Source organism: Cebus imitator, unplaced genomic scaffold (genome assembly GCF_001604975.1).
Source record: "Cebus imitator isolate Cc_AM_T3 unplaced genomic scaffold, Cebus_imitator-1.0 Scaffold18, whole genome shotgun sequence".
Classification (NCBI taxonomy): Eukaryota; Metazoa; Chordata; class Mammalia; order Primates; family Cebidae; genus Cebus; species Cebus imitator.
In genome coordinates this window covers 10,233,244-10,256,539 of record NW_016107333.1, presented here as the reverse complement: position 1 = coordinate 10,256,539, position 23,296 = coordinate 10,233,244, and the positions used below count along the sequence as shown (strand labels likewise).

Genomic DNA, 23,296 nt, shown 5'->3' with positions numbered 1-23,296 from the left:
AGTTCAAGACCAGCCTGGGAAACATAGCAAGACCCCATCTTTATTTTTTAACAAGACCCCATCTCTACTATATCTCTACTATATATATATATATATATATTTTTTTTTACATATATATATATATATATATATATATGGCAGGTATGCTGGCACCTAGCTCCACAGAGGCTGAGGTGGATCACTTGAGCCCAGCAGTGTGAGGCCCCGTGTTAAAAAAGAAAGGAGAGAGAGAGAGAGAGAGAGAGAGACAAAGAAGAAGGAGGAGGAGGAGGAGAAGCAACAACTGGCTGGGCGTGGTGCTCACGCCTGTAATCCCAGCACTTTGGGAGGCCAAGCTGGATGGATTACAAGGTCAGGAGTTTGAGACCAGCCTGACCAACATGGTGACACCCCGTCTCTACTAAAAATACCAAAATTAGCTGGGCATGGCGGTGCATGCCTATAATCCCAGCTACTTGAGGCAGGAAAATCGCTTGAACCCAGGAGGCGGAGGTTGCAGTGAGCCGAGATCGTGCCATTGCACTCCAATCTGGGCAACAGAGCAAGACTCCATCTCAAATATATATATGTATATATATACATATATATACACACACACACACACACGTATGTATATGTATATATATGTATGTATATATGTGTGTATGTGTATATATGTATACATACAACTGTGGGAATTCATTGAGGTGATACAGATAAAGCAATTGGTACTTTCTTTTTTTTTTTTTGGAGACAGAGTCTCCTCAGTTGCCCAGGCTGGAGTGCAGTGGTGCTATCTCTGCTCACTGCAACCTCCTCCCAGGTTCAAGCAATTCTCTGCCTCAGCCTCCTGAGTAGCTGAGATTACAGTCACCCACCGCCACACCCGGCTAATTTTTTTTTTTTATATATTTTTAGTACAGCCAGAGTTTCACCATCTTGGCCAGGCTGGTCTTGAACTCCTGACCTCGTGATCCACCCACCTCGGCCTCCCAAAGTGCTGGGATTACAGGTGTGAGTCACCATGCCCAGCCAAGCAATTGGTACTTTCTATGGGGTACTTATATATCATCATCTCAACCTTTCAATGCTTCCTTGAGTAGATCCCGTTCTCCGAAAAAGCATTTCTGAGCACCTATCCAGGTAGCTTCCTTCTCTAGCATCCCAGAGCCACCGGGCTCACCCTACACATCTCCAGTATCAGGGGGCTCTCTTCCTCCCAAAACTGCCCCATCACACTGTCCTGTCCTACCAGTGTGTGGCTCTACTCCTTGACATGTCACTTGGGAACTCTCTGGCCTTGGACAAGTCACTTTTCCTCTCAGCTTGTGGGCCTCACCTGTGAGGTATTTTGGGGAACATTCCACCCTAGAATTGGCTGGTCTCTTCGGCTTGTTGGGAGTATCCTAATGACTTAGGAAGTTGGATGTACACTTAGGTGAGTGTCTGAACACTGGGAGGAAAAGGGCAGTTCGTGTGTGAGGCTTAATTTTCAGAAAACGATCTAGTCTGTTGGTCTTGGCTTCAGCCCTAAGTCATTAGGATACCATATCAAGGAACGCAGGAGAACCCTTCACTCTCAGTAGGGCCTGCCTCTCAAGCCAAATGCACCATCTCATTCTGAATTCCAGGAGCTTATGATTGACTGCTATTATTCACTGTTACTATCAACTCACATTATTAACTCTTGTCGTTATTAACTCTACCTTTCTTTTTGCATTGCGTCTATAGAGTGCTCATCTCCTGATAGTATAATTATACCCATTTTATGGTTGAGGAGACTTTCAGAGGTTGAGTAATTTTTCCGGAGTTGGACAGAGAGAAAGCAATGTGGCCAGGACCGGAACCATTTACAACGGTCATTAGCGCCCACTGTCCTCAGGTCCCTCACCTCCCTCCACGGACCATTTCTCCCACATCCTAGACCTGTCCCCCACCCCTGGGGGGAGAGGAGCACAGGCAAGCAAACAGAAAGAAGAGACAACAGGCAGCCTGTGTTTTATTGGACAGCAAGAAGCAGCTACTCATATTCAGGCTTGGGGACTGGTGGAGGCTTCAATGCATAGGAGAGACAGCACAGGGAAGCATCCGGGCACAGGTGCATGTAAGTTTCTTGCCTTGTGCAGTAAGTCCGGCAGGCCCCTTGGCCCTTCCAGCACCGTTTGAATTCACTTCTCCCTAAGCAGAGGAAGACCACAGGTCAGAGAGCAGCCTATGGGTCACAGGTTAGACCGCTGGTCATAAGTTACACCACAGATGCAGAGACTAAGGCTGGGCACAGTGGCTCACGCCTGTAATCCCAGCACTTTGGGAGGCCGAGGCAGGCAGATCACCTGAAGCCAGGAGTTTTGAGCTCAGCCTGACCAACATGGTGAAATCCTGTCTCTACTGAAAATACAAAAATTAGCTGGGCATAGTGGCATGTGCCTTGAGTCCCAGCTACTTGGGAGGCTGAGGCAGGAGAATCGCTTGAACCCAGGAGGTGGAGGTTGCAGTGAGCTGCGATTGCACCACTGCACTCCAACCTGGGCGACAGAGTGGGACTCCATCTCAAAAAAAAAAAAAAATAGAGATGAATTTCTTGTCCAAGTAAAGCCACACACCAGGTACACATTAGCACTTTTCATAACAACGCTGCATGATTATAGTTAGTCTTATTACAACCCCTGCTATACAGGTAAGGAAACTGAGGCTTAGCGAGGTTAATGACCTTATCCAGCTGGGCACAGTGGCTCACGCCCCCCACTTAGTGCTAGTTCTTCTGAGCTGCTTGCTCTCTGCTTGTCTGAGGCTGTAGGTCTAGAAATGTCATTTAGCAGTCCAGCTCGTCTACATGGTCCCCTCCCTTGTCTCCCTTCACTTCCCACATCTGCTCTAATTGGCCATCACAGTACCCTCATCATTTCCAACATGACAGTTACCACAGAATCTATGTCTTGTATTTATTTGCTTGTTTTTTAACTGTCTTTCGTGACGCTGGAAGCTGCTTGAGGGCATGGACCATGGCCATACTGCTCATGGTAACTTCCAGTGCAGTGGCGCAATCTCAGCTCACTGCAGCCTCCGCCTCCCGGAGCAATTCTCCTGCTTCAGCCCCCCAAGTGGCTGGGACCACAGGTGCCTGCCACCACGCCCAGCTAATGTTTTTATTTTTTGTAGAGATGAGGTCTCCCTATGTTGCCCAGGTTAGTCTCGAAGTCCTGGGCTCAAGCAATCCTCCCACCTTGGCCTCCCAAGGTGATAGGATTACAGGTATGAACCACCACACCCAGCCAAGAAATACTCTTAGCACATCATCATATCTGAACTTCCCAATCACCCCAACACCCAGAAGCACTTTCTTTCTCCTGCGTGATCTGCACTCTCTTCCTCATACCTTGATTCTGTCTCCCACCAATTTCCTTTGTGCTTCCTCCCCCAGCCACACCACCCTCCTTGCTGCTGTTCAAACATCCATCACCCTGCCTCAGGACCTCGGCCCTTGCTGCTCCTTCTTCCTGTCTGGAACCATCCTCTCTCACATTTTCACCTTATTCACACCTCTGTTCAAACCCACTTTATATCAAATAAGATAGCTGGAATTTACTTCAAAATAATTCACAGGGGAGGAGGAGGAAGTAAATAACAAAACAGGATTCGTTCAAGCTGGTGATTGTTGAGGTTGAGTGATGGGTAATAGAGGTTCTTTATGCTATTTGTTTCTTACTTCTGGTTGAAATTTTCCTAAATACTGAAGTTTCTGGCTGGGCTCATGCCCGTAATCCCAGCACTTTGGGAAGCCAAAGCTGGAGGATTGCTTGAGGCCAAGAGTTTGAGACCAGCCTGGGCTACGTAGTGAGACCCCATCTCTACCAAAAATTTAAAAGTCAAATAAAGAAGTCTCTTTTAAAAACTCATGCCATTACATTAGTCTCTGTTTCTGCATAAGTTTAAATTTTCCCATAATAAAAATGTTTAAAATTCACCTTGTTTATGTATGTTATTCTCCCTACTTTCATTTATGTATTAAAGTTTCCTAAATAAAAAGTTTTTAAAAAGAAAAAATCTAGGCTGGCTGTGGTGGCTCACATCTGTAATCCTGGCGCTTTGGGAAGCCAAGGCAGCCTGACCAACATGGCGAAACCCCGTCTCTACTAAAAATACAAAAATTAGCCGGGCATGGTGGCCCATGCCTGTAAAACCAGCTACCTGGGAGGCTGAGGCAGGAGAATCGCTTGAACCTGAAAGGCGGAGGTTGCAGAGAGCCAAAATCGTGCCATTGCACTCCAGTCTGGGCAACAAGAATGAAACTCTGTCTCAAAAAAAAAAGGAAAAAATTTTATCAGAGGCCTTCCCTGTCAGCCTTCCCATCACCGCCCCATCCAAACACTCACCACTGTAAGCCCTGCCCTTGTCTTTCCTCTTCTTAGCACTAATCACCACCTGACATATGTTGATCTGTTTATTTTCTTCCCCAACCAACTAAAATGTCAGCTGCATGAAAGCAAGGACCTTGTTTTCTTTCACTGCTAGTTGTCTGTCACTGCTATGATTTCACAACAATCATAACATGAATGCATATTTATTGAGAGAATCCCATTTTGTAGATTAGAAAACTGAGGTGCAGGCTGATTTAGCAACTTGCTCTAAGTTGCCCAGCAGGTCAGTGGTGAGGCCAGAGCTTAAATGCAGGCCCAGGCCCCTCTGTCCTCCAGGACCTGAGAACCTGGTCCTCTTTCACACACACACACGTGCACATGCACACACACGCACACTAAGTGGGTACCTGGTGGTGCACGACCCAGGACCAGCAGAGCCACAAGGAGCAGAAGCAGCTGTGTCATGGCCACGGAGCTCCTGGAGAGGCTGCTGGAGAGAACGCAAGAGGAGGGAGCTGAGATGCTGAGCCTCGCTGCTTCCAGCCCAGGCTTTATTGAGCTGCAGATGATGGCAGTGCTGTGGGCAGCAGACCTAAGTGGGAGTATGAGGCCTTGTGGTCCCAGGCTGCTTGGGACCTCCGCCAGCTACGTGGGAACTGGTCAGCCACACCCTCCGGAACCTGCTAAGCTCTGAAGCTGGTGGCAGAATTTTCTGAGACAATGTCTAGGGTCAGAAGCCAGACATCCTCCCCACCTAAGAGAATGGAAAAAACCTTGACTTAAGAGAGACCTAATTCAATCCCAGCATCTCCCCCTAACTGCTGTGAGACATCAGACAAGTCACTTAACCTCTCTGAGCCTCAGGCTGTTGTCTGTGAAATGAGGGCAAGTCCTTGCAAGGCCAAGTGACCAGCCTGTATGCAGGCCCACTCTAAAATGAGAAGAATAGGCCGGGTGCGGTGGCTCATGCCTGTAATCCCAGCACTTTGGGAGGCTGAGGCAGGCGGATCAGGGATTCGAAACCATCCTGGCCAACATGGTGAAACCCCCTCTCCACTAAAAATACAAAAAATTAGCTGGGCGTGGCGGCTGTAGTCCCAGCTGCTCGGGAAGCTGAGGCAGGAGAACTGCTTGAACCCAGGAGGGGGGGGTTGCAGTGAGCCCAGATTAAAAAAAAGGGAAGAGTAATAGTACGCATGTCATAGAGAGTAACAGCTACCCATCTCACTTAGGGGATTAAATGAAATAATACAGTGGCTCTTAAAGTGTGGTTCCCAGACCAGCAAGCAGTAGCCATACCTGGGACTTGTTAGAAATGCCAGTCCTTTAGCCCTACCGGGGACCTACTGAATCCAAAGCCCTGAAGGGTGGGTCCCAGCAAAATGTGGCTTAACAAGCCCTCCAGGTGATTCTAACACACCGCCAAAGTTTGAGAACCCCTGAGATAATATTCATCTAGAGCTTAGAACAGTGTCTGGTACACGGGATCTAAGTTGCATCATGAAAGATGAATAGGGTAAAAGGTATCCCAGGCAGAAGGAACAGAATGTGCCTAAAAGAGTGGGACGTGAGCCAAGCAAGTGCTTTCCTGGGAGGAGAGGTTGAAAGGATTCCCCAGAGAATATAATGGGGCTCGAACTCCAAGTTCAGACTTCTGTATTGTAGACAACCAAGTTTTTTAGCCAGAGTGTAAGCTGTTCAAATTATGGTTTTAAATAAAGAAACTGAAAACCAAAGAGGAGAGTTGACTTGCCTAAGGTCACACAGCAATTGGGCTGTAGAGATGGAACTAAAAGCCAAGTCACCTCACTCCCAGACAATGAAGGGTGCTGCAACACTCACGGCCCATCTTCCAAGCTAGAAAGGTAAGCTTAGAGGGCCAAGCCACGGAAGGAAGCCAGCCGTGAGGGGGTTCTGCATCAGTTCCAGGACCTGCTGGGGCTGAGCCAGTCTGTCCAGCTGCTGTGGGAGTTATTCCAAGCTGGACACCTGAACCCCCTCAGCCATGACAACAAGCCCCACCTACAGGTGCAGCCTGGTCTCCATGGGCTGCACACATGCACACATCTCAATTTCTCAACACCTAAAGGGAGGCACCCCTGTCAAAGAGTCTAGATCCTGGCCCCTTGGATGACCAACCTCACCAGCACTCTCTTTGCTCCTCCATACCTGGGAAGTTTTTTTTTTTTTTTTTAGCCATGAGTAATAGAAACAGTAGGCTGAAACTGGGCGCAGTGGCTCATGCTTGTAATCCCAGCACTTTGGGAAGCTGAGGTGAGCGGATCACCTGAGGTCAGGAGTTCAAGACCAGCCTGACCAACATGGAGAATCCCTGTCTTTACTAAAAATACAAAATTAGCCAGGCATGGTGGCAGGTGCCTGTAATCCCAGTTACTGGGGACGCTGAGGCAGGAGAATCACTTGAACCTGGGAGGCGGAGGTTGCAGTGAGCTGAGATCGTGCCTTTGCACTCCCCTGACAGAGCAAGACTCCGTCTCAAAAGAAAAAAAAGAAAGAAAGAAAGAAAGAAAGAAAGAAAGAGAGAGAGAGAGAGAGAGAGAGAGAGAGAGAGAGAGAGAAAGAAAGAAAGAAAGAAAGAAAGAAAGAAAGAAAGAAAGAAAGAAAGAAAGAAAGAAAGAAAGAAAGAAAGAAAGAAAGAAAGAAAGAGAAAGAAAGAGGCTGAACAGCAGAGACTTGAGGCCCAGAACCAGCTAAGCCTCAATTGGTGAATGAATGAATGATGCAATGATGCCAAAAATACGATTTTCAGAATTCTTCAGTGCAGACTTCCTGAGCTCTCTCTTCCTCCAGGTCACCTCCCAAAATTAATTCTTCATCCAGAGCAGAGGTTATCAAAGTGAAGTCAATGAGCCATCTGCACCAGGATCACTTGGGGCACTTGTTTAAAATGTAGATTCCCAAACCCCTCTCCCAGCACTTCGGAATCTGCCTCTCTTGGAAGGTGGGACCTGAACATTTAGCAAGTTCCCCAAGTGGTTTTTCTAGGGGCTAATGTGTTGATTCATCCCCTTGATGGAGTGGACATATGTGGACGCAGATGGGATGCCCCAGACCCAGGAATCCAGAGCCCCCATCCTCTCTCATCCACCACCCTCCACCCAGTTCGGTTCGTAGGACTGGCAGAAGCAGATCAGCTGAGCTCTGCGCTTTCAGAAAAGTCACTGAGCGGCCAGGGCCTTGGGGCGGGGACCCCGGGGCTGCCCTAATGGGGCGGGGCTGGATGGGGCGGGGTCGCGGCTCCTCCCCCGACCCAGGCGACTAGGGGAGGGGAACCGGCCTGAGGGGCTGCGTGCGGAGGCGGGTGGTGCAGCCTGGAGCATCCCGCCGCTGGAGCTTCGGGGGACCCTGGACCCCTCCCACGCCGAGGTAAAGCCCTGCGCTCCGCGCCACCAACTTGCTCAAGTTGGAGCAGAGTTCGCCAGGCGATTGCAGGGGGTTCTGCAGCGTTGGCAGGGTAGGGGGACTTCGAAACTAAGTCTCGAGGGTGAAGGTCTTCAGACCTTGAGACCCGGAGGGCTGGGTAGCCCTGGACAAAGACCCCCCCACACACACACCAGGATGGGGGATTCACACCCCGGATGCCGGCTGGGAAAGCTCGGACCCAGACTCCAGGAATGGCACAGCGTTCCTGGGCCCTGCGGTCTGTCCTCCCCGTGCCTTGCCAGGACCCTGTCCTGTCACCTAACCTGAGGCCTAAAGGCCGGCTGCAGCTCCGGTCATTAAAAGAAGTTGGAGGCCATAGCGCCAGACGCTCCTGAATTTTTCACACAGTGGGCGGGTCAGACACGCGGTTCCCATGGCACCAGGGCACTCGGGTTACAGTCGGGTTACCCCCATGCCCCCCTCACCCTTCTGGAGTATCAACCCACCCTCCTGCCTCTTCCTCCTCAGACTCCGTGAAATTGAGCAGCGAAGTTAAGTAACCCCTATCCTTGGTGGGGGACCTCAAACTGCACTCCCGACCCAGAAACTGTGAAAGAGAGCGATGGGGAAGGGGAGGAAGGGAACAATTCAGATGCCTTTCATAGCCAGGGCCTCTTGTTGTATGGGAAGCGCAGGCCCATGTACACAGAGTGGGGAATGTGCAAGTGAGGACACCCCATCTCACTGCTGCCCCTCCGCCTGCCTGTCATCGGGAGTAGGTCATCCTTAATGGCCTCTGGGTGAGCATGTCTGTGTTCACAGCCTGTGCACTCACTCCTTCCAGCCAGATCCAGGTGTACGCTGAGCCTGAAGCCAGAAGGCCCCCACCCCAAGAAGCTGAGGCACCTCATCCTCCCATCTGAACAAGAGGGGGATCTGGAAAAAGCCATCTCAGCAGCTCATCGGGATGCTATAGAAAGAAGCAGCAGCTCAAAGCCACTGGCTGACAGCCAATTCCCCCTCCTTTCAGAAGGAAGGAAGAAGCAAAACCCCTCTACCAAAGATGACACTCAACACTGGGCAGGAAGCAAAGACCCCTCTGTGCCGGCGAGCCCGCACCCCACTGCCCCTGTCCCCACGGGGCCGCCAGCCTGGCCTCCTGAGCACAGCGCCTTCAGCTCAATCCCAGCATCCCCGGTTGGGCCAATCAGCCTCCCTCAATCCTCCCACCCAGAAGCTTTCCCCTGCCCCAGATGATTGGTCTTCTGAATCCAGTGACTCTGAAGGCTCCTGGGAGGCCCTCTACCGTGTGGTGCTAGTTGGAGATCCTGGAGTGGGGAAGACCAGCCTGGCCAGCCTCTTTGCAGGGAAGCAAGAGAAGGACCTCCATGAACAGCTGGGAGGTAGGGGCCACATGGGCTGGGCTGGGATATGGCCAAAGGAATGAAAGCTCTGTCACCAGGGCACTGGGCTCCCAAGAACAGTTGTACAAGTCATGCACTGTTCAACTCTAAGGGGCATCATTCACTCAGACTATGACATGAACCATGTCCTCCCATACTGAGAACCAGCTCGGTTGGGAGACTCCCACCCAGGTAGCACTGAAGGTATTGAGAGGCATCCAACAGAGTAGATCTATCCAGGGGACCAACAGCCTGAGAGGCTGACAGCTTTCCAGGCTGAAGGCCCTGAGCAGATTCTCATCCATGTATTTATTTGCTCTGAGACAGGTGATTATTATTAATACACAAATGCTCTACATTTACTCATAACTCAAGAATATACCAAGTAGGCAGCTGTTACCTGCCTACCACTAATTACAAACTAAAAGGTCCCTCCACAGAGGAGCCATGGGGACAGGGTAAACATAATGTTTCTAACACTCCCCACTCCAAAGTTGCACGGGGCACAGCCTGCACAATGAATGGTCAAGGGGAGGGAAATTCTTGAATAGAACAAGAATTTTGCCAATTTCCCATGAATGAGAAGTGTATGATTCATTTCCATGTCATAAGGGTGGCAATTCTGAGTTCCATGTCAAGAAATGGTGGGCTTCCACCCAGCTCAGAAACTCCCCGCCCCGATGCCTCTGACTCTGATTCTCCTAGTCCCGTAGACACCCATCTATGGTCACCATGACCTAAAGCAAAACTAAGATCCTTTGCAGAAGGGAGACTCCCAGACCCGGGGTTCTGGGCCCTGGGTTGCTTTATTCCCAAGAAATGCAGTGACCTGAGTGTGTCGAGGGCCCCAGGATGATGGAGTACAGGGAAGACAGGAGAGATGAAGGTAGGCCCTGAAGGACTGGGCAAGAGGACATAGGGTGAGTAGGAAAGGGGGTTGATTAAACGCAGAGAAAAGGTGGGGACATCTAGCCAGACTCTTCTCTAGTCTTGACTTCCCTCTGCCAGCCTCAAAAGTGAGAACCCATGTGTTACAGATAGGGAGACTGAGGCCAAAAGAGGATAACATGACCTGCCTGAAGCACACACTAAGTCAGAGACAGAGCAGGCCTGGGAGAATTCCTAGCCCAACTTTAACCCCACCACCCCACCTTCATTCAATCAATCATGTATTTTTGGCACGTACAGTGCGCCAGGTATTATGGCAGCTAGGAAGACATGTGCTCCTACCAGGAGAGACAGGCATCAAACAAGTGTGATGAGTATTTCTTAGAAGTGGAGGGGGCGATGTGATCAGAAATGGGGGCAGGGAACCCCACACTCTCTCAGGCTTGCCCTTCCTCCCTGAGACCCAGCTCTTCCCTTGGTTGCAGAAGGTGTATATGAGAGGACCCTCACGGTGGATGGAGAAGACACCACATTGCTGGTCGTGGACACCTGGGAGGCTGAGAAACTGGTATGGCACTGCAAGCAGGATTTGGGGAGACAGGTGCTGAGCCTAATACCAGACTCCTTCCTGTCCCCTCCTGGGACACTACAGATGAGGTGTGAGCAAAAGCTGAGGATGCAGCACCCTACCCCAAAACCCCCAGCCGCAAGCAGTCTTTCCAACCCCAAACAGAAGACCCTTTTGACCCTGGCCCCTTTTCTCACTCCATAATCCCCTCCCAGCGGGCATCCCAGAATGTGCTTCTCCCCCCGCAGATCTCCCCATCATTATTTCCACCTTCACCCCACCCACCCACATTGTACAGAAGGAACATTAGATTTGGCACCAAAATGCCTAAGGCTGAACCCCCTTTCTTTTTCTTACTAGTTGTGTAGTTTTGTGCAATCGACTTAACCACTCCGAGCACCAGTTTTCTCATCTGATAAATGGGTTAACCATTCCTGCCTTCCTCCTCAGCTAGTTTTTTAAAGTTCTTACGCAATCTCAGAGGTAAGCCCAGTTTAAAGCATGAGAAAATGCTGAATGGGGTTAAGAACCGTAAATGATAACTCTTAGTACTTATGACTTGGTAGCTAGAGAAAAAGGAAACCAGAGCAGGAAGAGAGCAATAGGCAGGAACACGTCCTATTATGATTTTATTTTGTTTGTGTTTTCTTTTCTTTTGCTACACAGGTAATACATGACCACTGTAGAACTTTGAGGAAAAACACCTAAGCAAAGAGAAGGATCTAAAAATCACCTGGGATCCCATCTCTCTAAGGAATAGGCCACTCCCCTAAAATTGAGGGAGGCCCTGCCCATGGGGTGGAGTTTAGGAGGACATTGAGGTGTGATTGACAAGAATGGTTGACAGCTCTCCTTTTAACAACCATAAAAGGAAACCCCAGCCCAAATGAGCATAATAATGACGATGATTCTTATAACAGCACCTGACATTTATGGAGTGCCCACTTCCTAAGTGTCAGCCCCTGTGCTAAGCACTAGACATATTTTATGAATTCAATCAAAACAAAAACTGGGCCTGGTGCAGTGACTCAGGCCTGTAATCCCAGAACTTTGGGAGGGCAAGGCATGTGGTTCACCTAAGGTCAGAAATTTGAACCGGCCTGGCCAACAAAATGAAACCCCATCCCTACTAAAAATACAAAAATTAGCCAAGTGTGGTGGCGTGGGCATGTAATCCCAGCTACTTGGGAGGTTAAGGCAGGAGAATCACTTGAACCTGGGAGGTGGAGGCTGCAGTGAGCCAAGATCACGCCACTGCACTCCAACCTGGGCAATAGAGCAAGGCTCTGTCTCAAAAACTAAATGGTGAGTTTTCTGATTCCCATTCTACTGATGAGAAAACTGAAGACCAGAGAGGTTAAATAATAATGTGTCCAAAGCTCTCAAATAGCAAGTGAGATTCAAACCCAGGTCTACAAAATCCCAGATGCTGTTTCTTTTTATTTTATTTTTTTTATTTTTGAGATGGAGTTTCACTCTTGTGAAACTGTGTGTTTTCTGTGTGTCAAGATCACAAAAGCCAGTTAGTGCATGGATTTGTGCATAAGAGCTCATTGGCAGTGTGATTAAAAATATAGATTCTTGGCTAGGTGTAGTGGCTCACGCCAGTAATCCCAGCACTTTGGGAGGCCAAGGTGGGCAGATCACCTGAGGTCAGGAGTTCAAGACCAGCCTAGCTAACATGGTGAAACCCTGTCTGTACTAAAAATACAAAAATAGCCAGGGGTGGCGGCAGGCGCCTTTAGTCCCAGCTACTCCGGAGGCTGAGGCAGGAGAATTGCTTGAACCTGGGAGGCAGAGATTGCAGTGAGCCTGAACTAAGATCGTGCCACTTCACTCCAGCCTGAGCAACAGAGAGAGACTCAACCTCAAAAAAAAAAAAAAAACTGTATATACCTATATAGATAAATTCCAGAACCCCACTTTTAGAGTTTCTTATTTATTTATTTATTTATTTATTTATTGAAATGGAGCCTAGCTCTGTCGCCTAGGCTGGAATGCAGCGAATCAATCTTGGCTCACTGTAACCTCCGCCTCCCAGGTTCAAGCAATTCTCCTGAGGCAGGTTCAAGCAATTCTCCTGCCTCAGCCTCCTAAGTAGCTGGGATTACAGGTGTGCACCACCATGCCTGGCTAATTTTTTGTATTTTTAGTAAAAATGGGGTTTCACCTTGTTGGTCAGGCTGGTCTCAAACTCCTGACTTCAGGTGATCCCCCTGCCTTGGCCTCCAAAAATGCTGGGATTACAGTTGTGAGCCACTGCACCTGACCAGAGCTTCTTATTCTCTAGGTCAAGAGTGAGGCCTGATAAATTTGATTTTTATTTATTTTAATTAATTAATTTTTTTTGAGATGGAGTTTCGTTCTTGTTGCCCAGGCTGGAGTGCAATGGTGCAATCTCGGCTCACTGTAACCTCTGCCTCCCATGTTCAAGCAATTCTCCTGCCTCAGCTTCCCGAGTAGCTGGGATTACAAGCATGCACCACCATAGCTGGCTAATTTTGTATTTTTAGTAGGGACAAGGTTTCTCCATGTTGGTAAGGCCGGTCTCCAACTCAGCCAGGTGCAGTGGCTCAAAAATTAGCTGGGCATGGTAATGGGTGCCTGTAATCCCAGCTACTTGGGAGGCTGAGGCAGGGGAATTGCTTGAACCTAGGAGGCAGAGGTTGCAGTGAGCCAAAGTCATGCCATTGCACTCCAGCCTGGGCAACAAGAATGAAACTCTGTCTCAAAATAAATAAATAAATAAAAATAATATAGCCTCTGGAATTTTGTATATCTGGGTTTGAATCTCACTTGCTATTTGAGAGCTCTGGACACATTATTATTATTATTATTATTATTATTATTATTTAACCTCTCTGGTCTTCAGTTTCCTCATCAGTAGAATGGGAATCAGAAGACTTGCCATTTAGGTTTTGAGACAGAGCCTTGCTCTGTCGCCCAGGCTGCAGTACAGTGGCATGATCTTGGCTCTGGCCCACTGCCACCTCCACCTCCCTGGTTCAAGCAATTCTCCTGCCTCAGCCTACCAAGTAGCTGGGATTATAGATGCCTGCCATCACACCTGGTTAATTTTTGTGTTTTTAGTAGATACGGGGTTTCACCATGTTAGCCAGGCTGGTCTTGAACTCCTGACCTCAGGTGATCCACCCGCCTCAGCCTCCCAAAATGCTGGGATTACAGGCATGAGCCATCGCACCCAGCCAAGAATCTATATTTTTAAAAACACTGCCAATGAGTTCTTACACACAAATCCATGCACCAACTGGCTTTTGTGATCTTGACACACAGCAAATCCTCCATAAATATTTGTGGAATTAATGAATGAATGAATGGTCAAGACTCACTTTCTCATTCTAGAGATGGGGAAAACTAAGACCCAGAAGAAGAAACCTGTCCATAGTCAAAGTTGAGAACCCACATCAGTCTGACTTGCCCTAAGGTTATTTGGCCTGGGAAATGATCAATATGGCTGTTGAGAACTTACCCCACTTTGACAATAACGTTGACCATGGATCTGATGGTTTCCTATTCATCACCAAATTCCCATTTGGTTATCAGAAAATTTCTGGCTTCTGGTTGAGTGTGGTGGCTCATGCCTATAATCCCAGCACTTCGGGAGGCCAAGGCAGGTGGATCACTTGAGGTCAGGAATTTGAGACCAGCCTGGCCAATACGGTGAAACCCCATCTCTACTAAAAATACAAAAATTAGCCGGGAGTGGTGGCAGGTGCCTGTCATCCCAGCTACTCAGGAGGCTGAGGCTGAAGAATCACTTGAACCTGGGAGGTGGAGGTTGCAGTGAGCCAAGATCACGCCACTGCACTCCAGCCTGGGAGACAGAGTGGGACTCCATCTCAAAAAAGAAAAAAGAAAGAAAATTTCTGGATTCTTCCCCACCTCACAAACACACTCAGTCTTTCTCCCTTTAGCGCTGACTGTTCCCTTTGCCTGGAATCTCTTCTCTCCTGCTTGGCCTGACCTTCCTTCCTAACCCCATTCACCAGTCCCCTGTGAAGCCCTCCCACATTCTGCCAGGTGGGGTTCTTCTGGCCTCCTGACCCCACTCCTCCAGCCACTTGCACATGCCTCTTACTGGTACTTTCACACGGCACTGTAACTCCCCATTTCCACAGCCTCTCTTCCAGACCATGAGCTTTTGGAGGGCAGAAACTGTGTCTTACTCAACACTTATAAAGTTATTACCCAAGTAGTCCAGTCTTGAAGGGCTGACCCTAACAAAAGATCACCATCCGAAATATCAACAGCAGTCCAGTTCTTTCTTTGTCTTAGTCAAACAACTTGAAAGGACTCCACTTCTTAAAATGCTCCTTGCCTCTCTCATTCCCTTGTGAAATTATACTTTGAAGTTGCTCCTTCACTTCTGTCTTCAAAACTGTCCTGAAAAATGCCTTCCCTGACGTCAGCCTCCTGTCCTCACTTCTCTTTTCCTTTTTTCTCTTCATTCTGGATTACAGCAGCCATAAAGAACCATACGGCAAGGCTAAACCCTCCTAAACAAGGCAAAAGTGCTGAACAGGCCAAGGCAGAACCCCCTTTAACAGGAACAGGAAACAAGTAAATGTTGCCTCCAACACCCAGCCTGCAAAACTATCAGTGAATGAGAGAATTCTGTGAGGTAGTGTTATTAGCATAATTTTCAAACAGAGAAACTGAGGCTCAGAAAGAATCACTGGTTTTCCCAAGGTGACACAGGGAATTATGGCAGAATTTGTCCCCCACACCTGTCCAAACTATAAACCTCAGCCCCATCCCACCCATTAGACCATCCCAGCTCCACCTTTCTCAGGCAGGTCCTAGATACTGTCTGAGGACAGGCCTTGGGTCCCCCTCCCACAGGATAAAAGCTGGAGCGGGGAGTCATGCCTGCAGGGGGGCTGTGCCTACATCATCGTATACTCCATCGCAGACCGAGGCAGCTTTGAGAGTGCCTCTGAACTCCGTATCCAGCTGCGGCGCACATATCAGGCAAACCATGTGCCCATCATCCTCGTGGGCAACAAGGCGGACTTGGCCCGCTGCCGAGAAGTCTCCGTAGAAGGTGAGCCCTCCATCCCACCCTTCCTCTTCCTCTGGGCCCCACTGTCATGGCTGCTCCTCCAGCTCTCTTCATCTCAGTGACTGTCCCTGCCAAGCTGCCCCTACCCTGCAGCCACCTGCCTAAGCCTGAAAGCCAGGAACTGTTCTTGCCTCCCTTCTCACCACCCCCAAACCAGTCCTCAAGTCCTGTAAGCCCACCTCCATTAATCCCACATCCCCTTCCCTCTGTGCCTACAGCCTCTGTGCTATCCTGGCATCTCCACCTTCGCCAATCCTCCTACTTCTCAATCATTCTTCCTCGCCAGCTGCCAGAATTTTCCAAGACCAGAGCTAAATTTATGCTTCTTAAAAATGCCTGTATGTGGCAGTCCATGGTGGCTCACCACTATAATCCTAGCACTTTGGGAGACCAAGACAGTAGGACTTGCTTGAGCCCAGGAGTTCAGGACTAGCTTTGGCAACACAGCAAGACCCTCTCACTACAAAAAATAAAAAATAATTTTAACTCTTTTTAAAAAAATTTCCGGCCAGGCGCAGTGGCTCATGCCTGTAATCCCAGCACTTTGGGAGACCAAGGCAGGTGGATCACTTGAGGTCAGGAGTTCGAGACCAGCCTGGCCAACATGGTAAAACCCCATCTCTACTAAAAATACAACAATTAGCCAGGTGTGGTGGTGCACACCAGTTATCCCAGCTACTTGGGCAGCTGATGCATGAGAATCGCTTGAACCCAGGAGGCAGAGGTTGCAGTGAGTCGAGACCACACCACTGCACTCCAGCCTGGGCAACAGAATGAAACTCTGTCTCAAAAAGAAAAAAAAATTCCTCTATGGCTCCCCGATCCCCTTAATCAGAGACACTTTATTCACCAACATAATAGGCCCGGTGCCTACAGGCTTTTCAAGGGCTTACATTTGAGAACTGAAAAGAACCATTATTCGCTCCAAAATACAGTGAAAAAATTAGAAATGCAAATTTCTCAAAGCTTTAATTGTCTGCAAAACATATCTGTCAGCCAGCAACTACAAACCAAAACTTTAAATGTCATATATGGATTGCATTTACAATGGGATGGGGAATATTTTAATAAGTTTGACATATCAGATGCGGCCCATGAAATTTTTAAACGGTTTTACTCACAAAGTAAAATCTTAAAAATGTGTAAACTGAGACCCCGAAAAGAAAAGCCAATTTCACAGTCACCAGCCCTTGAGGACTAGAACTCGGGCCCAGTGGCATCCTGGAGGTGGAAAACCGTATGTTTTATGGACAGACATCCAAAAAAAAAAAAAGAAAGAAAACCTGCAACATAAGCCCCAGGAGATTTTGTTAAAGCCCAGATTTCCAGACCTCAACCCAAACCTACAGAATCAGAAACTCTGAGGGTGGGTCCAGGAATCTGCATTTTAACAAGATCCCCCAGGTAATCCCGATGAATTAGACCCTTTACCTGGCATTCAACCTGGCCCCTACCTGACCCCAGCCTTTCTGTCTTCCCTCAAAAACCAGTCTGATTTACCTGAGTCCCCAGACAGCAGCACCAGGTCTGGGCACAGGAAAAATTGCTTCCAATAGAGACTGAACACACCTTCTCTACCTTTTTCTCCACCTTCCGGCTATGGCTCCACCCCTGCTCGCCGGGCCCCGCCCCCTCAGAGGGCCGCGCCTGCGCTGTGGTGTTCGACTGTAAATTCATCGAGACGTCAGCCACGCTGCAGCACAACGTGGCGGAGCTCTTCGAGGGCGTAGTGCGCCAGCTGCGGCTGCGCCGCCAGGACTGTGTGGCCGAGGAGTCCCCAGCACCACGACGGCGAGCCAGCCTAGCCCAGCGCGCTCGTCGCTTCCTGGCACGCCTGACAGCCCGCAGCGCACGCCGCCGGGCACTCAAGGCCCGCTCCAAGTCCTGCCACAATCTGGCCGTGCTCTGAAGCCGCCCGCTCTTCTGAGGGTTGACAGGTCACTGAGGTGCATTCCGGGCTCCACGGACGCCGCTGAGGGGCAAAAGCGCCGCTACCTGGAGTCTGCATCGTGGGTCTTGCTTACCCGCTGCCCTGATGGCCTGAGCATCCCCCAGATCCAAGCCTGAGAGACCCCAAGGAAGCAATGGACCGAAGCCCTATGCAGGGCACAACATAGTTTTTACCTGGTGGGTGTCCTTTTGTAAAAAAGTCTTCCTTGTGCCTGGGCTCTGGCCAACCCTTAGAAACCCTCACAATAGGCCGGGCTCGGTGGCTCACGCCTATAATCCCAGCACTTTGGGAGGCCGAGGCGGGTGGATCACGAGGTCACGAGATCGAGACCATCCTGGTCAACAAGGTGAAACCCCGTCTCTACTAAAAATACAAAAATTAGCTGGGCATGGTGGTGTGTGCCTGTAGTCCCAGCTACTCGGGAGGCTGAGGCAGGAGAATTGCTTGAACCCAGGAGGCGGAGGTTGCGGTGAGCCGAGATCGTGCCATTGCACTCCAGTCTGGGCAACAACAGCGAAACTCCGTCTCAAAAAAAAAAAAAGAAAAAAGAAACCCTCACAATAAACCAGACCAGAAGGATGTCCCATCCGAATGCCCACACCTCTCCATCTCGGCTCTTTGGGTCGTCTCCACCTACTGCCCTCCCATCTACACTTGACTACAGACTGGTTTAGTCTGCTGGCCCGGGTGTCAGGGCCAATCATCAATAAAGTCCTCAGACCAATTTTGTGCTCAGGCCTTTCTCCCGGCAGTGGATCGCAACCACAGTTGCGTGACCAGCTAATTTCTCATTAACCCATTTTTTACATTCTAGATTCCCATGTCTGGAAGGACCTCATCCTGGCAATAGAATTACTGGCGTTTGTTAGGAGCTGGGTACTAAGCTGTCGCCACAATTAGTTAATCCTCCCAACGCCTGGGAGAAGGGTGTTACCATTAACCCCATTTTGCTCGTTAGTAAACTGAGGCATGGGACAGTGAAGGCCCACCAAGGTCATACAGCTGCTATTTGCGAAGCTGCTGGGATTCCAGTTAGGCTTGTCAGACTCTAGTGACCAACTTATCCACTGTCCTCTTTAAAGATGTTACAAAACCCTGTAGAATCTTAGGAAAACTAATTTAAAGACATAATTTCACATCCAATTTAAAGGAGGTTGGGGCAGGAATACTCTATGAAACTCAATCCATTAATCCCGGGGATGGACCCCAGTTTAATCCAATTCACTCATTTCCCTAAGGCAGAAACAAGGCTAGAGAGGGGAGGTGAGCAAGCCAGAGACAGAGCCAGGGAGGACCACACCCCAGGGCCCAGCCTCCTCCTGGGTCTCCCTTTGGCTGTGTGGGAGGAAGGAGGTGGTGAGGCGTCCAGCCTGGCTGGGGTCAGGGCTGGGTGTTGGGGATCAGGTCAGGAGTTTCCATCCCGAAGGGAAGTGTCACTACTTTGAGAGGAAAACAAGACGCAAACCATTTGAACCACCATGTTCCTGACGCCTGACATCCCTCCCTCCAACTGGCCCAGACGCCCCAGCCCTTGGGGTCGCAGTGCAGAGAAAGACAACAGCACCCGCCAGCCAGCCCCATCTCCTCCAGCCACGACTCCCGGCTCCCCAGGCTTCCAGCTGGGACTGATGGTAATCACTCCCACACCCCAACCCCAGCCTGGGGAAGGGAAGAGAAGGAAGGTCTTCCCCCACCCCAAGCCGTCTCTGGCCTGCGGTCAGAGGGAGGGGCTCTAGCTGTGGAAAGTTGGCAGAGGCGGCCGGCAGCAGCCGGGAGAGTGGAAAAAATGATATCAAACCCGGAAAAATGCAGGCCGGATGGAGGGCCGGAGTGGGCCCTGGGAGGTGAGAGGGCGGGAGGGAAACGGGTAGGGGGAAGGGCTGAGAAAGGAAGAGGGGCCAGGGAGAGAATGCAGGAGCTGGCTTTAGAAAACGGAGTACAGTTGCCCTCATTCCCTCCTTTCTCCATCTACAAATATTTATTGAGGGCCTACTAAGTGCAGGTCACAGTGCCAGCCTCCAGGGAGACATGGTGAACAGAAAGAGGGTTCTCACTGCTTGGTAGCTCACAGCAAGGTGGGGTAGGCAGTAGGCAGACTAGAAAACTAATCAGCAAATAAAAGAATGGCAAACTGATAAGGAGCTGGAGTGGTCAGGGAAAGCCCTGAAGATAACCCAGGGCAATCCCCCATCCTCAGATGGGGAAACTGAGGGACACACAGAGAGAGAGAGAGAGAGAGCTTACCCCAAGGCCACTCAGAATGTGGAAGAAATACTTGAACGGTGATAGGGGAGGAAAGAGGGAAGGAAAAAAGAACTGGTGCAGACCAAGATGGTGGGGTGTGGGGGTGGTGTCAGGGGAAGGGGAGTTATGCAGCCAGCAAGCACAGCAAGATGGCAGGGCGATTGAGGGCACAGCCCTGAACCAGGGAGGTGTGTGTTCAAACCCTGCTCCCCTTCATCTCTCTGTGCCTTAGTTTCTCCATCTATAAAATGGAATTCATGACAATTCCTTCATTTAGAGTCGATGTGAGAATTAAATGATTTAAGATGTGTAAAATGCTTAAGACAGTTCCTGTGTCTAGGAATATTCAATAAATGTGGGCTCCTGCTAGCATATCTTTTTCTGTGAAACAGGGTCTCACTCTGTCTGTTGCCCAGGCTGGAGTGCAGTGGTGGGATCACAGCTTGCTGCAGCCTCCACCTCTCAGGCTCAAGCCATCCTCCCACCTCAGCCCCCCAAGTAGCTGGGACGACAGGCATGTGCCATTATGCCCAGCTAATTTTTTTGTTTTAATTTTTAGAGGAGACAAAGTTTTGCTGTGTTGCCCATGATGGTCTCAAATTCCTGAATCCAAGATCCTCCCACCTCAGTTTCCCAAGATGCTGAGATGACAGGCATGAACCACTGGGCCCCGCCCTGCTATTGTACCTTAAGGCCTTGCAGAAACCAGGATTTGTTAAGGGTGAGATATACTGAGACTGTGAAGACCTGCTTATGAGTCTTTGCCTAGCATATGTATTCACATGTTTTTGTCTGTCTGCCCCACAGGAATGAAAGCTCCTTGAGGGAAGGGCCCTCAGTGCTGCCCTGACCCCAGCACCTACAACCAGTGCCTGGCTCATAATAGGTGCTCAGTAAATATTTGTTGAATTGATGAATTCATTATCTATTAATGAATATCCATTAATTCATTATCCATTACCTGTAAAGTGGCCCTTCCATTCCTGTCCTCTCTGATTCTAGGTGTCTGTGAATAGGGAGCGGCTGGGAAAGCATGTGAGAAAACCACACTCTCCCTTCCAGGGACACAGCCTATTATAGTTTAGAAATTACTTTCTCATCCATAAAAACAAAACCAAAAAAATAGCCAACTTTGTTTTAACTCTTTCTCTGTTAGTATTGGGCCCAATGCTGCATGCTGGGTACAGATTTTCTCACATTCTCATCACCACAACCCTTCACTTAATAGGTACCGTTTAATAGATGAGGACACGGAGGCTAAGAGAACCCAAAAATCTCTCCAAGGCTGTACAGCAAGAAAGGGCCAGATCAGTGGTCGAAAGGAAGGCAGGAACTGCCGTCTTAGTTGCACAATCAGGGAAACTGAGACTCAGAAAGAGGGGATGAGTTGTCTAAGCCCAAAGTCATGTAATAAACAGCAAACAGTTACGTCACTCTTACTATATACCAGGTGCTGTGCTAAGCGTTCTTCATACATTAATTTATTAAATCCTGAAAACTGATCATATTATCACCACACCAGTTTTGAGATGGAGAAAACTGTAGCACAGAGAAGTTCAGTAACCTGCTAAGACTGCAGTTAGCAAGTAGCAGAACCAGAATTCACACCAGAGAGGTCTAGCTCATAGCATTAAGGGTGGTCTGTGTTGCACCATTTGTTGGCACAGCAAGCCTGGAACAGGCTGGTATAAAAAGGAAGGTGTCTTTGTCTCCAGCCCTGCTGCCTGGGCTAGTGTCAAGGCAGAGAACAAAAGCACATTGAGAGCATCCTCAGTTGCCAGCTGGGACTTTCCACCTTGAAGGGAGGATACTGTTATGGAAAAAATGATAAAGCTCTTGGAAGATGGATGTCTCCCCAGGGGCCCCCAAGCCTCCTCAGAGCCCCTCCTCTTGCTGTAGGGGAGGGCCACAAACTGTGCTGGCCTGGTCCAGATGAGACAAAGGCCACCTGGATCCCAAGACACCCCAGCCAGGCTGCTCGAATACTGAGGATCATTGGCCTTGGTGGTATGTTCCAATTTCTAAGCCCAGGCATGAAGCTTCTGCTCAGGGACCCCCAAGGAATCAGGTTCAGGCTGGAACTCCCTGTCCTTGGAGATGGGAAATACACATCTCATAGGGCCTACTCCCTCCTTTCTTCATTCAGCAAACATTGACAAGGATATGAGCTCTGAGGGAAGACACAGAATGTAGAGAGGATCATAGCTAGTGGGTACAGGGACATCCAAGTCCCTGCCCTGGCCACAAAGGGAAGGGAAGGGTAAACGAGGGGTAGAAGTAGTGAAAAATTCACCTACAACTGCTTGGTAATGATGAAGAATCCCTCGGGTCTGTCATGACCATGTGATCTTAGGCAAATCAAAATATACAGAGCAAAGGGGTTAACATAGAATTCTCTACGTAATTGTCTCTGTCTCCAGAATATTTAAATATTGCAGTTCAACTGCTTGAAAAAATATACAAGTTCAGTTTCAATTTGAGCACTGTTCCCTTCTGTTCAGTTCAGGGTTCAGTTAAAAATAATACTAATGATGGGATGGGAGCTCTGGGTGCAGCAATGTGTGATGTTTTACCCAGTTCCATATGGTTCAAGTTCAAGGCCCGGGTGTGTGTGTATGTGTGTGTTTGTGTTGTGGTTTACATTCCCATGCTTTGTGGATGTGACAATTTATTGGTGGAAAAGCACAGGCTTCGGAACTAGAAGAAACCTGTGTTTAATTCCACCTCAAGCACTTGGTCTCTGTGTGAGCTGGGTTCTCCTTTCCTTCATTTTGAAATGAGACATGATAATTGTTATCTTATAGGATTAAATGAGGTTTTTGGTACTTAAGAAAGAACCACTATATGCCATTGGTAATTCACTTCCCCTCTCTAGGCCTCAGTTTTCTCATCTGGAAAGTGGGGATATGAATAGTATTTCTTGGCCCAGCACAGTGGCTCATGCCTGTAATCCCAGCACTTTGGGAGACCAAGGTGGGCAGATCACCTGAGCTCAGGAGTTCAAGACCAGCCTGGCCAACATGTTGAACTCAATCTCTGTTAAAAATACAAAAATGGGCTGGGTGCAGTGGCTCACACCTGTAATCCCAGCACTTTGGGAGGCCAAGGTGGGCAGATCATGAGGTCAGGAGTTAGAGACCAGACTGGCCAACAGCATAAAACCCTGTCTCTACTAAAAAAAAAAAAAAAAAATTAGCCAGGCATGGTGGGGCGTGCCTGTAATCCCAGCTACTCGGGTGGCTCAGGCAAGAGAACTGCTTGAACCCAGGAGGTGGAGGTGGCAGCGAGCTGAGATCACACCACTGCACCCAGCCTGGGCAACAGAGTGAGACTCCGTCTCAAAAAAACAAAACAAAACAAAATAAATTATCTGGGCATGGTACACACACCTGTGGTCCCAGCTGCTTGGGAGGCTGAGGCAGGAGAATCACTTGAATC

At 49.1% G+C, this 23,296-nt stretch overlaps 2 protein-coding genes and 1 long non-coding RNA gene across 3 annotated transcripts; 2 read left to right on the top strand and 1 right to left on the bottom strand.

Annotated features, from left to right (window-relative positions):
- Nucleotides 1-1,954: 1,954 nt before the first annotated feature.
- Nucleotides 1,955-4,934, bottom strand: DEFB124 (defensin beta 124). Its single transcript, XM_017515048.2, has 2 exons — nucleotides 4,745-4,934; nucleotides 1,955-2,157 (listed from the first exon to the last, which is right to left on the bottom strand). The coding sequence occupies exons 1-2, from the start codon at nucleotides 4,800-4,802 to the stop codon at nucleotides 2,000-2,002; spliced, it is 216 nt and encodes a 71-aa protein (XP_017370537.1). The 5' UTR covers nucleotides 4,803-4,934; the 3' UTR covers nucleotides 1,955-1,999.
- A 2,681-nt stretch (nucleotides 4,935-7,615) lies between these two features.
- Nucleotides 7,616-17,855, top strand: REM1 (RRAD and GEM like GTPase 1). The gene is made up of 5 exons (XM_017515043.2): nucleotides 7,616-7,724; nucleotides 8,566-9,124; nucleotides 10,498-10,580; nucleotides 15,444-15,645; nucleotides 17,301-17,855. The coding sequence occupies exons 2-5, from the start codon at nucleotides 8,785-8,787 to the stop codon at nucleotides 17,570-17,572; spliced, it is 897 nt and encodes a 298-aa protein (XP_017370532.1). The 5' UTR covers nucleotides 7,616-7,724; nucleotides 8,566-8,784; the 3' UTR covers nucleotides 17,573-17,855.
- Nucleotides 17,856-18,167: 312 nt separating this feature from the next.
- On the top strand, nucleotides 18,168-22,267 carry LOC108293589. Its single transcript, XR_001820746.2, has 4 exons — nucleotides 18,168-19,458; nucleotides 20,418-20,579; nucleotides 20,666-20,744; nucleotides 20,861-22,267. It is a non-coding gene; the product is annotated as an uncharacterized LOC108293589 (long non-coding RNA).
- The last annotated feature ends 1,029 nt before the right edge of the window (nucleotides 22,268-23,296 follow it).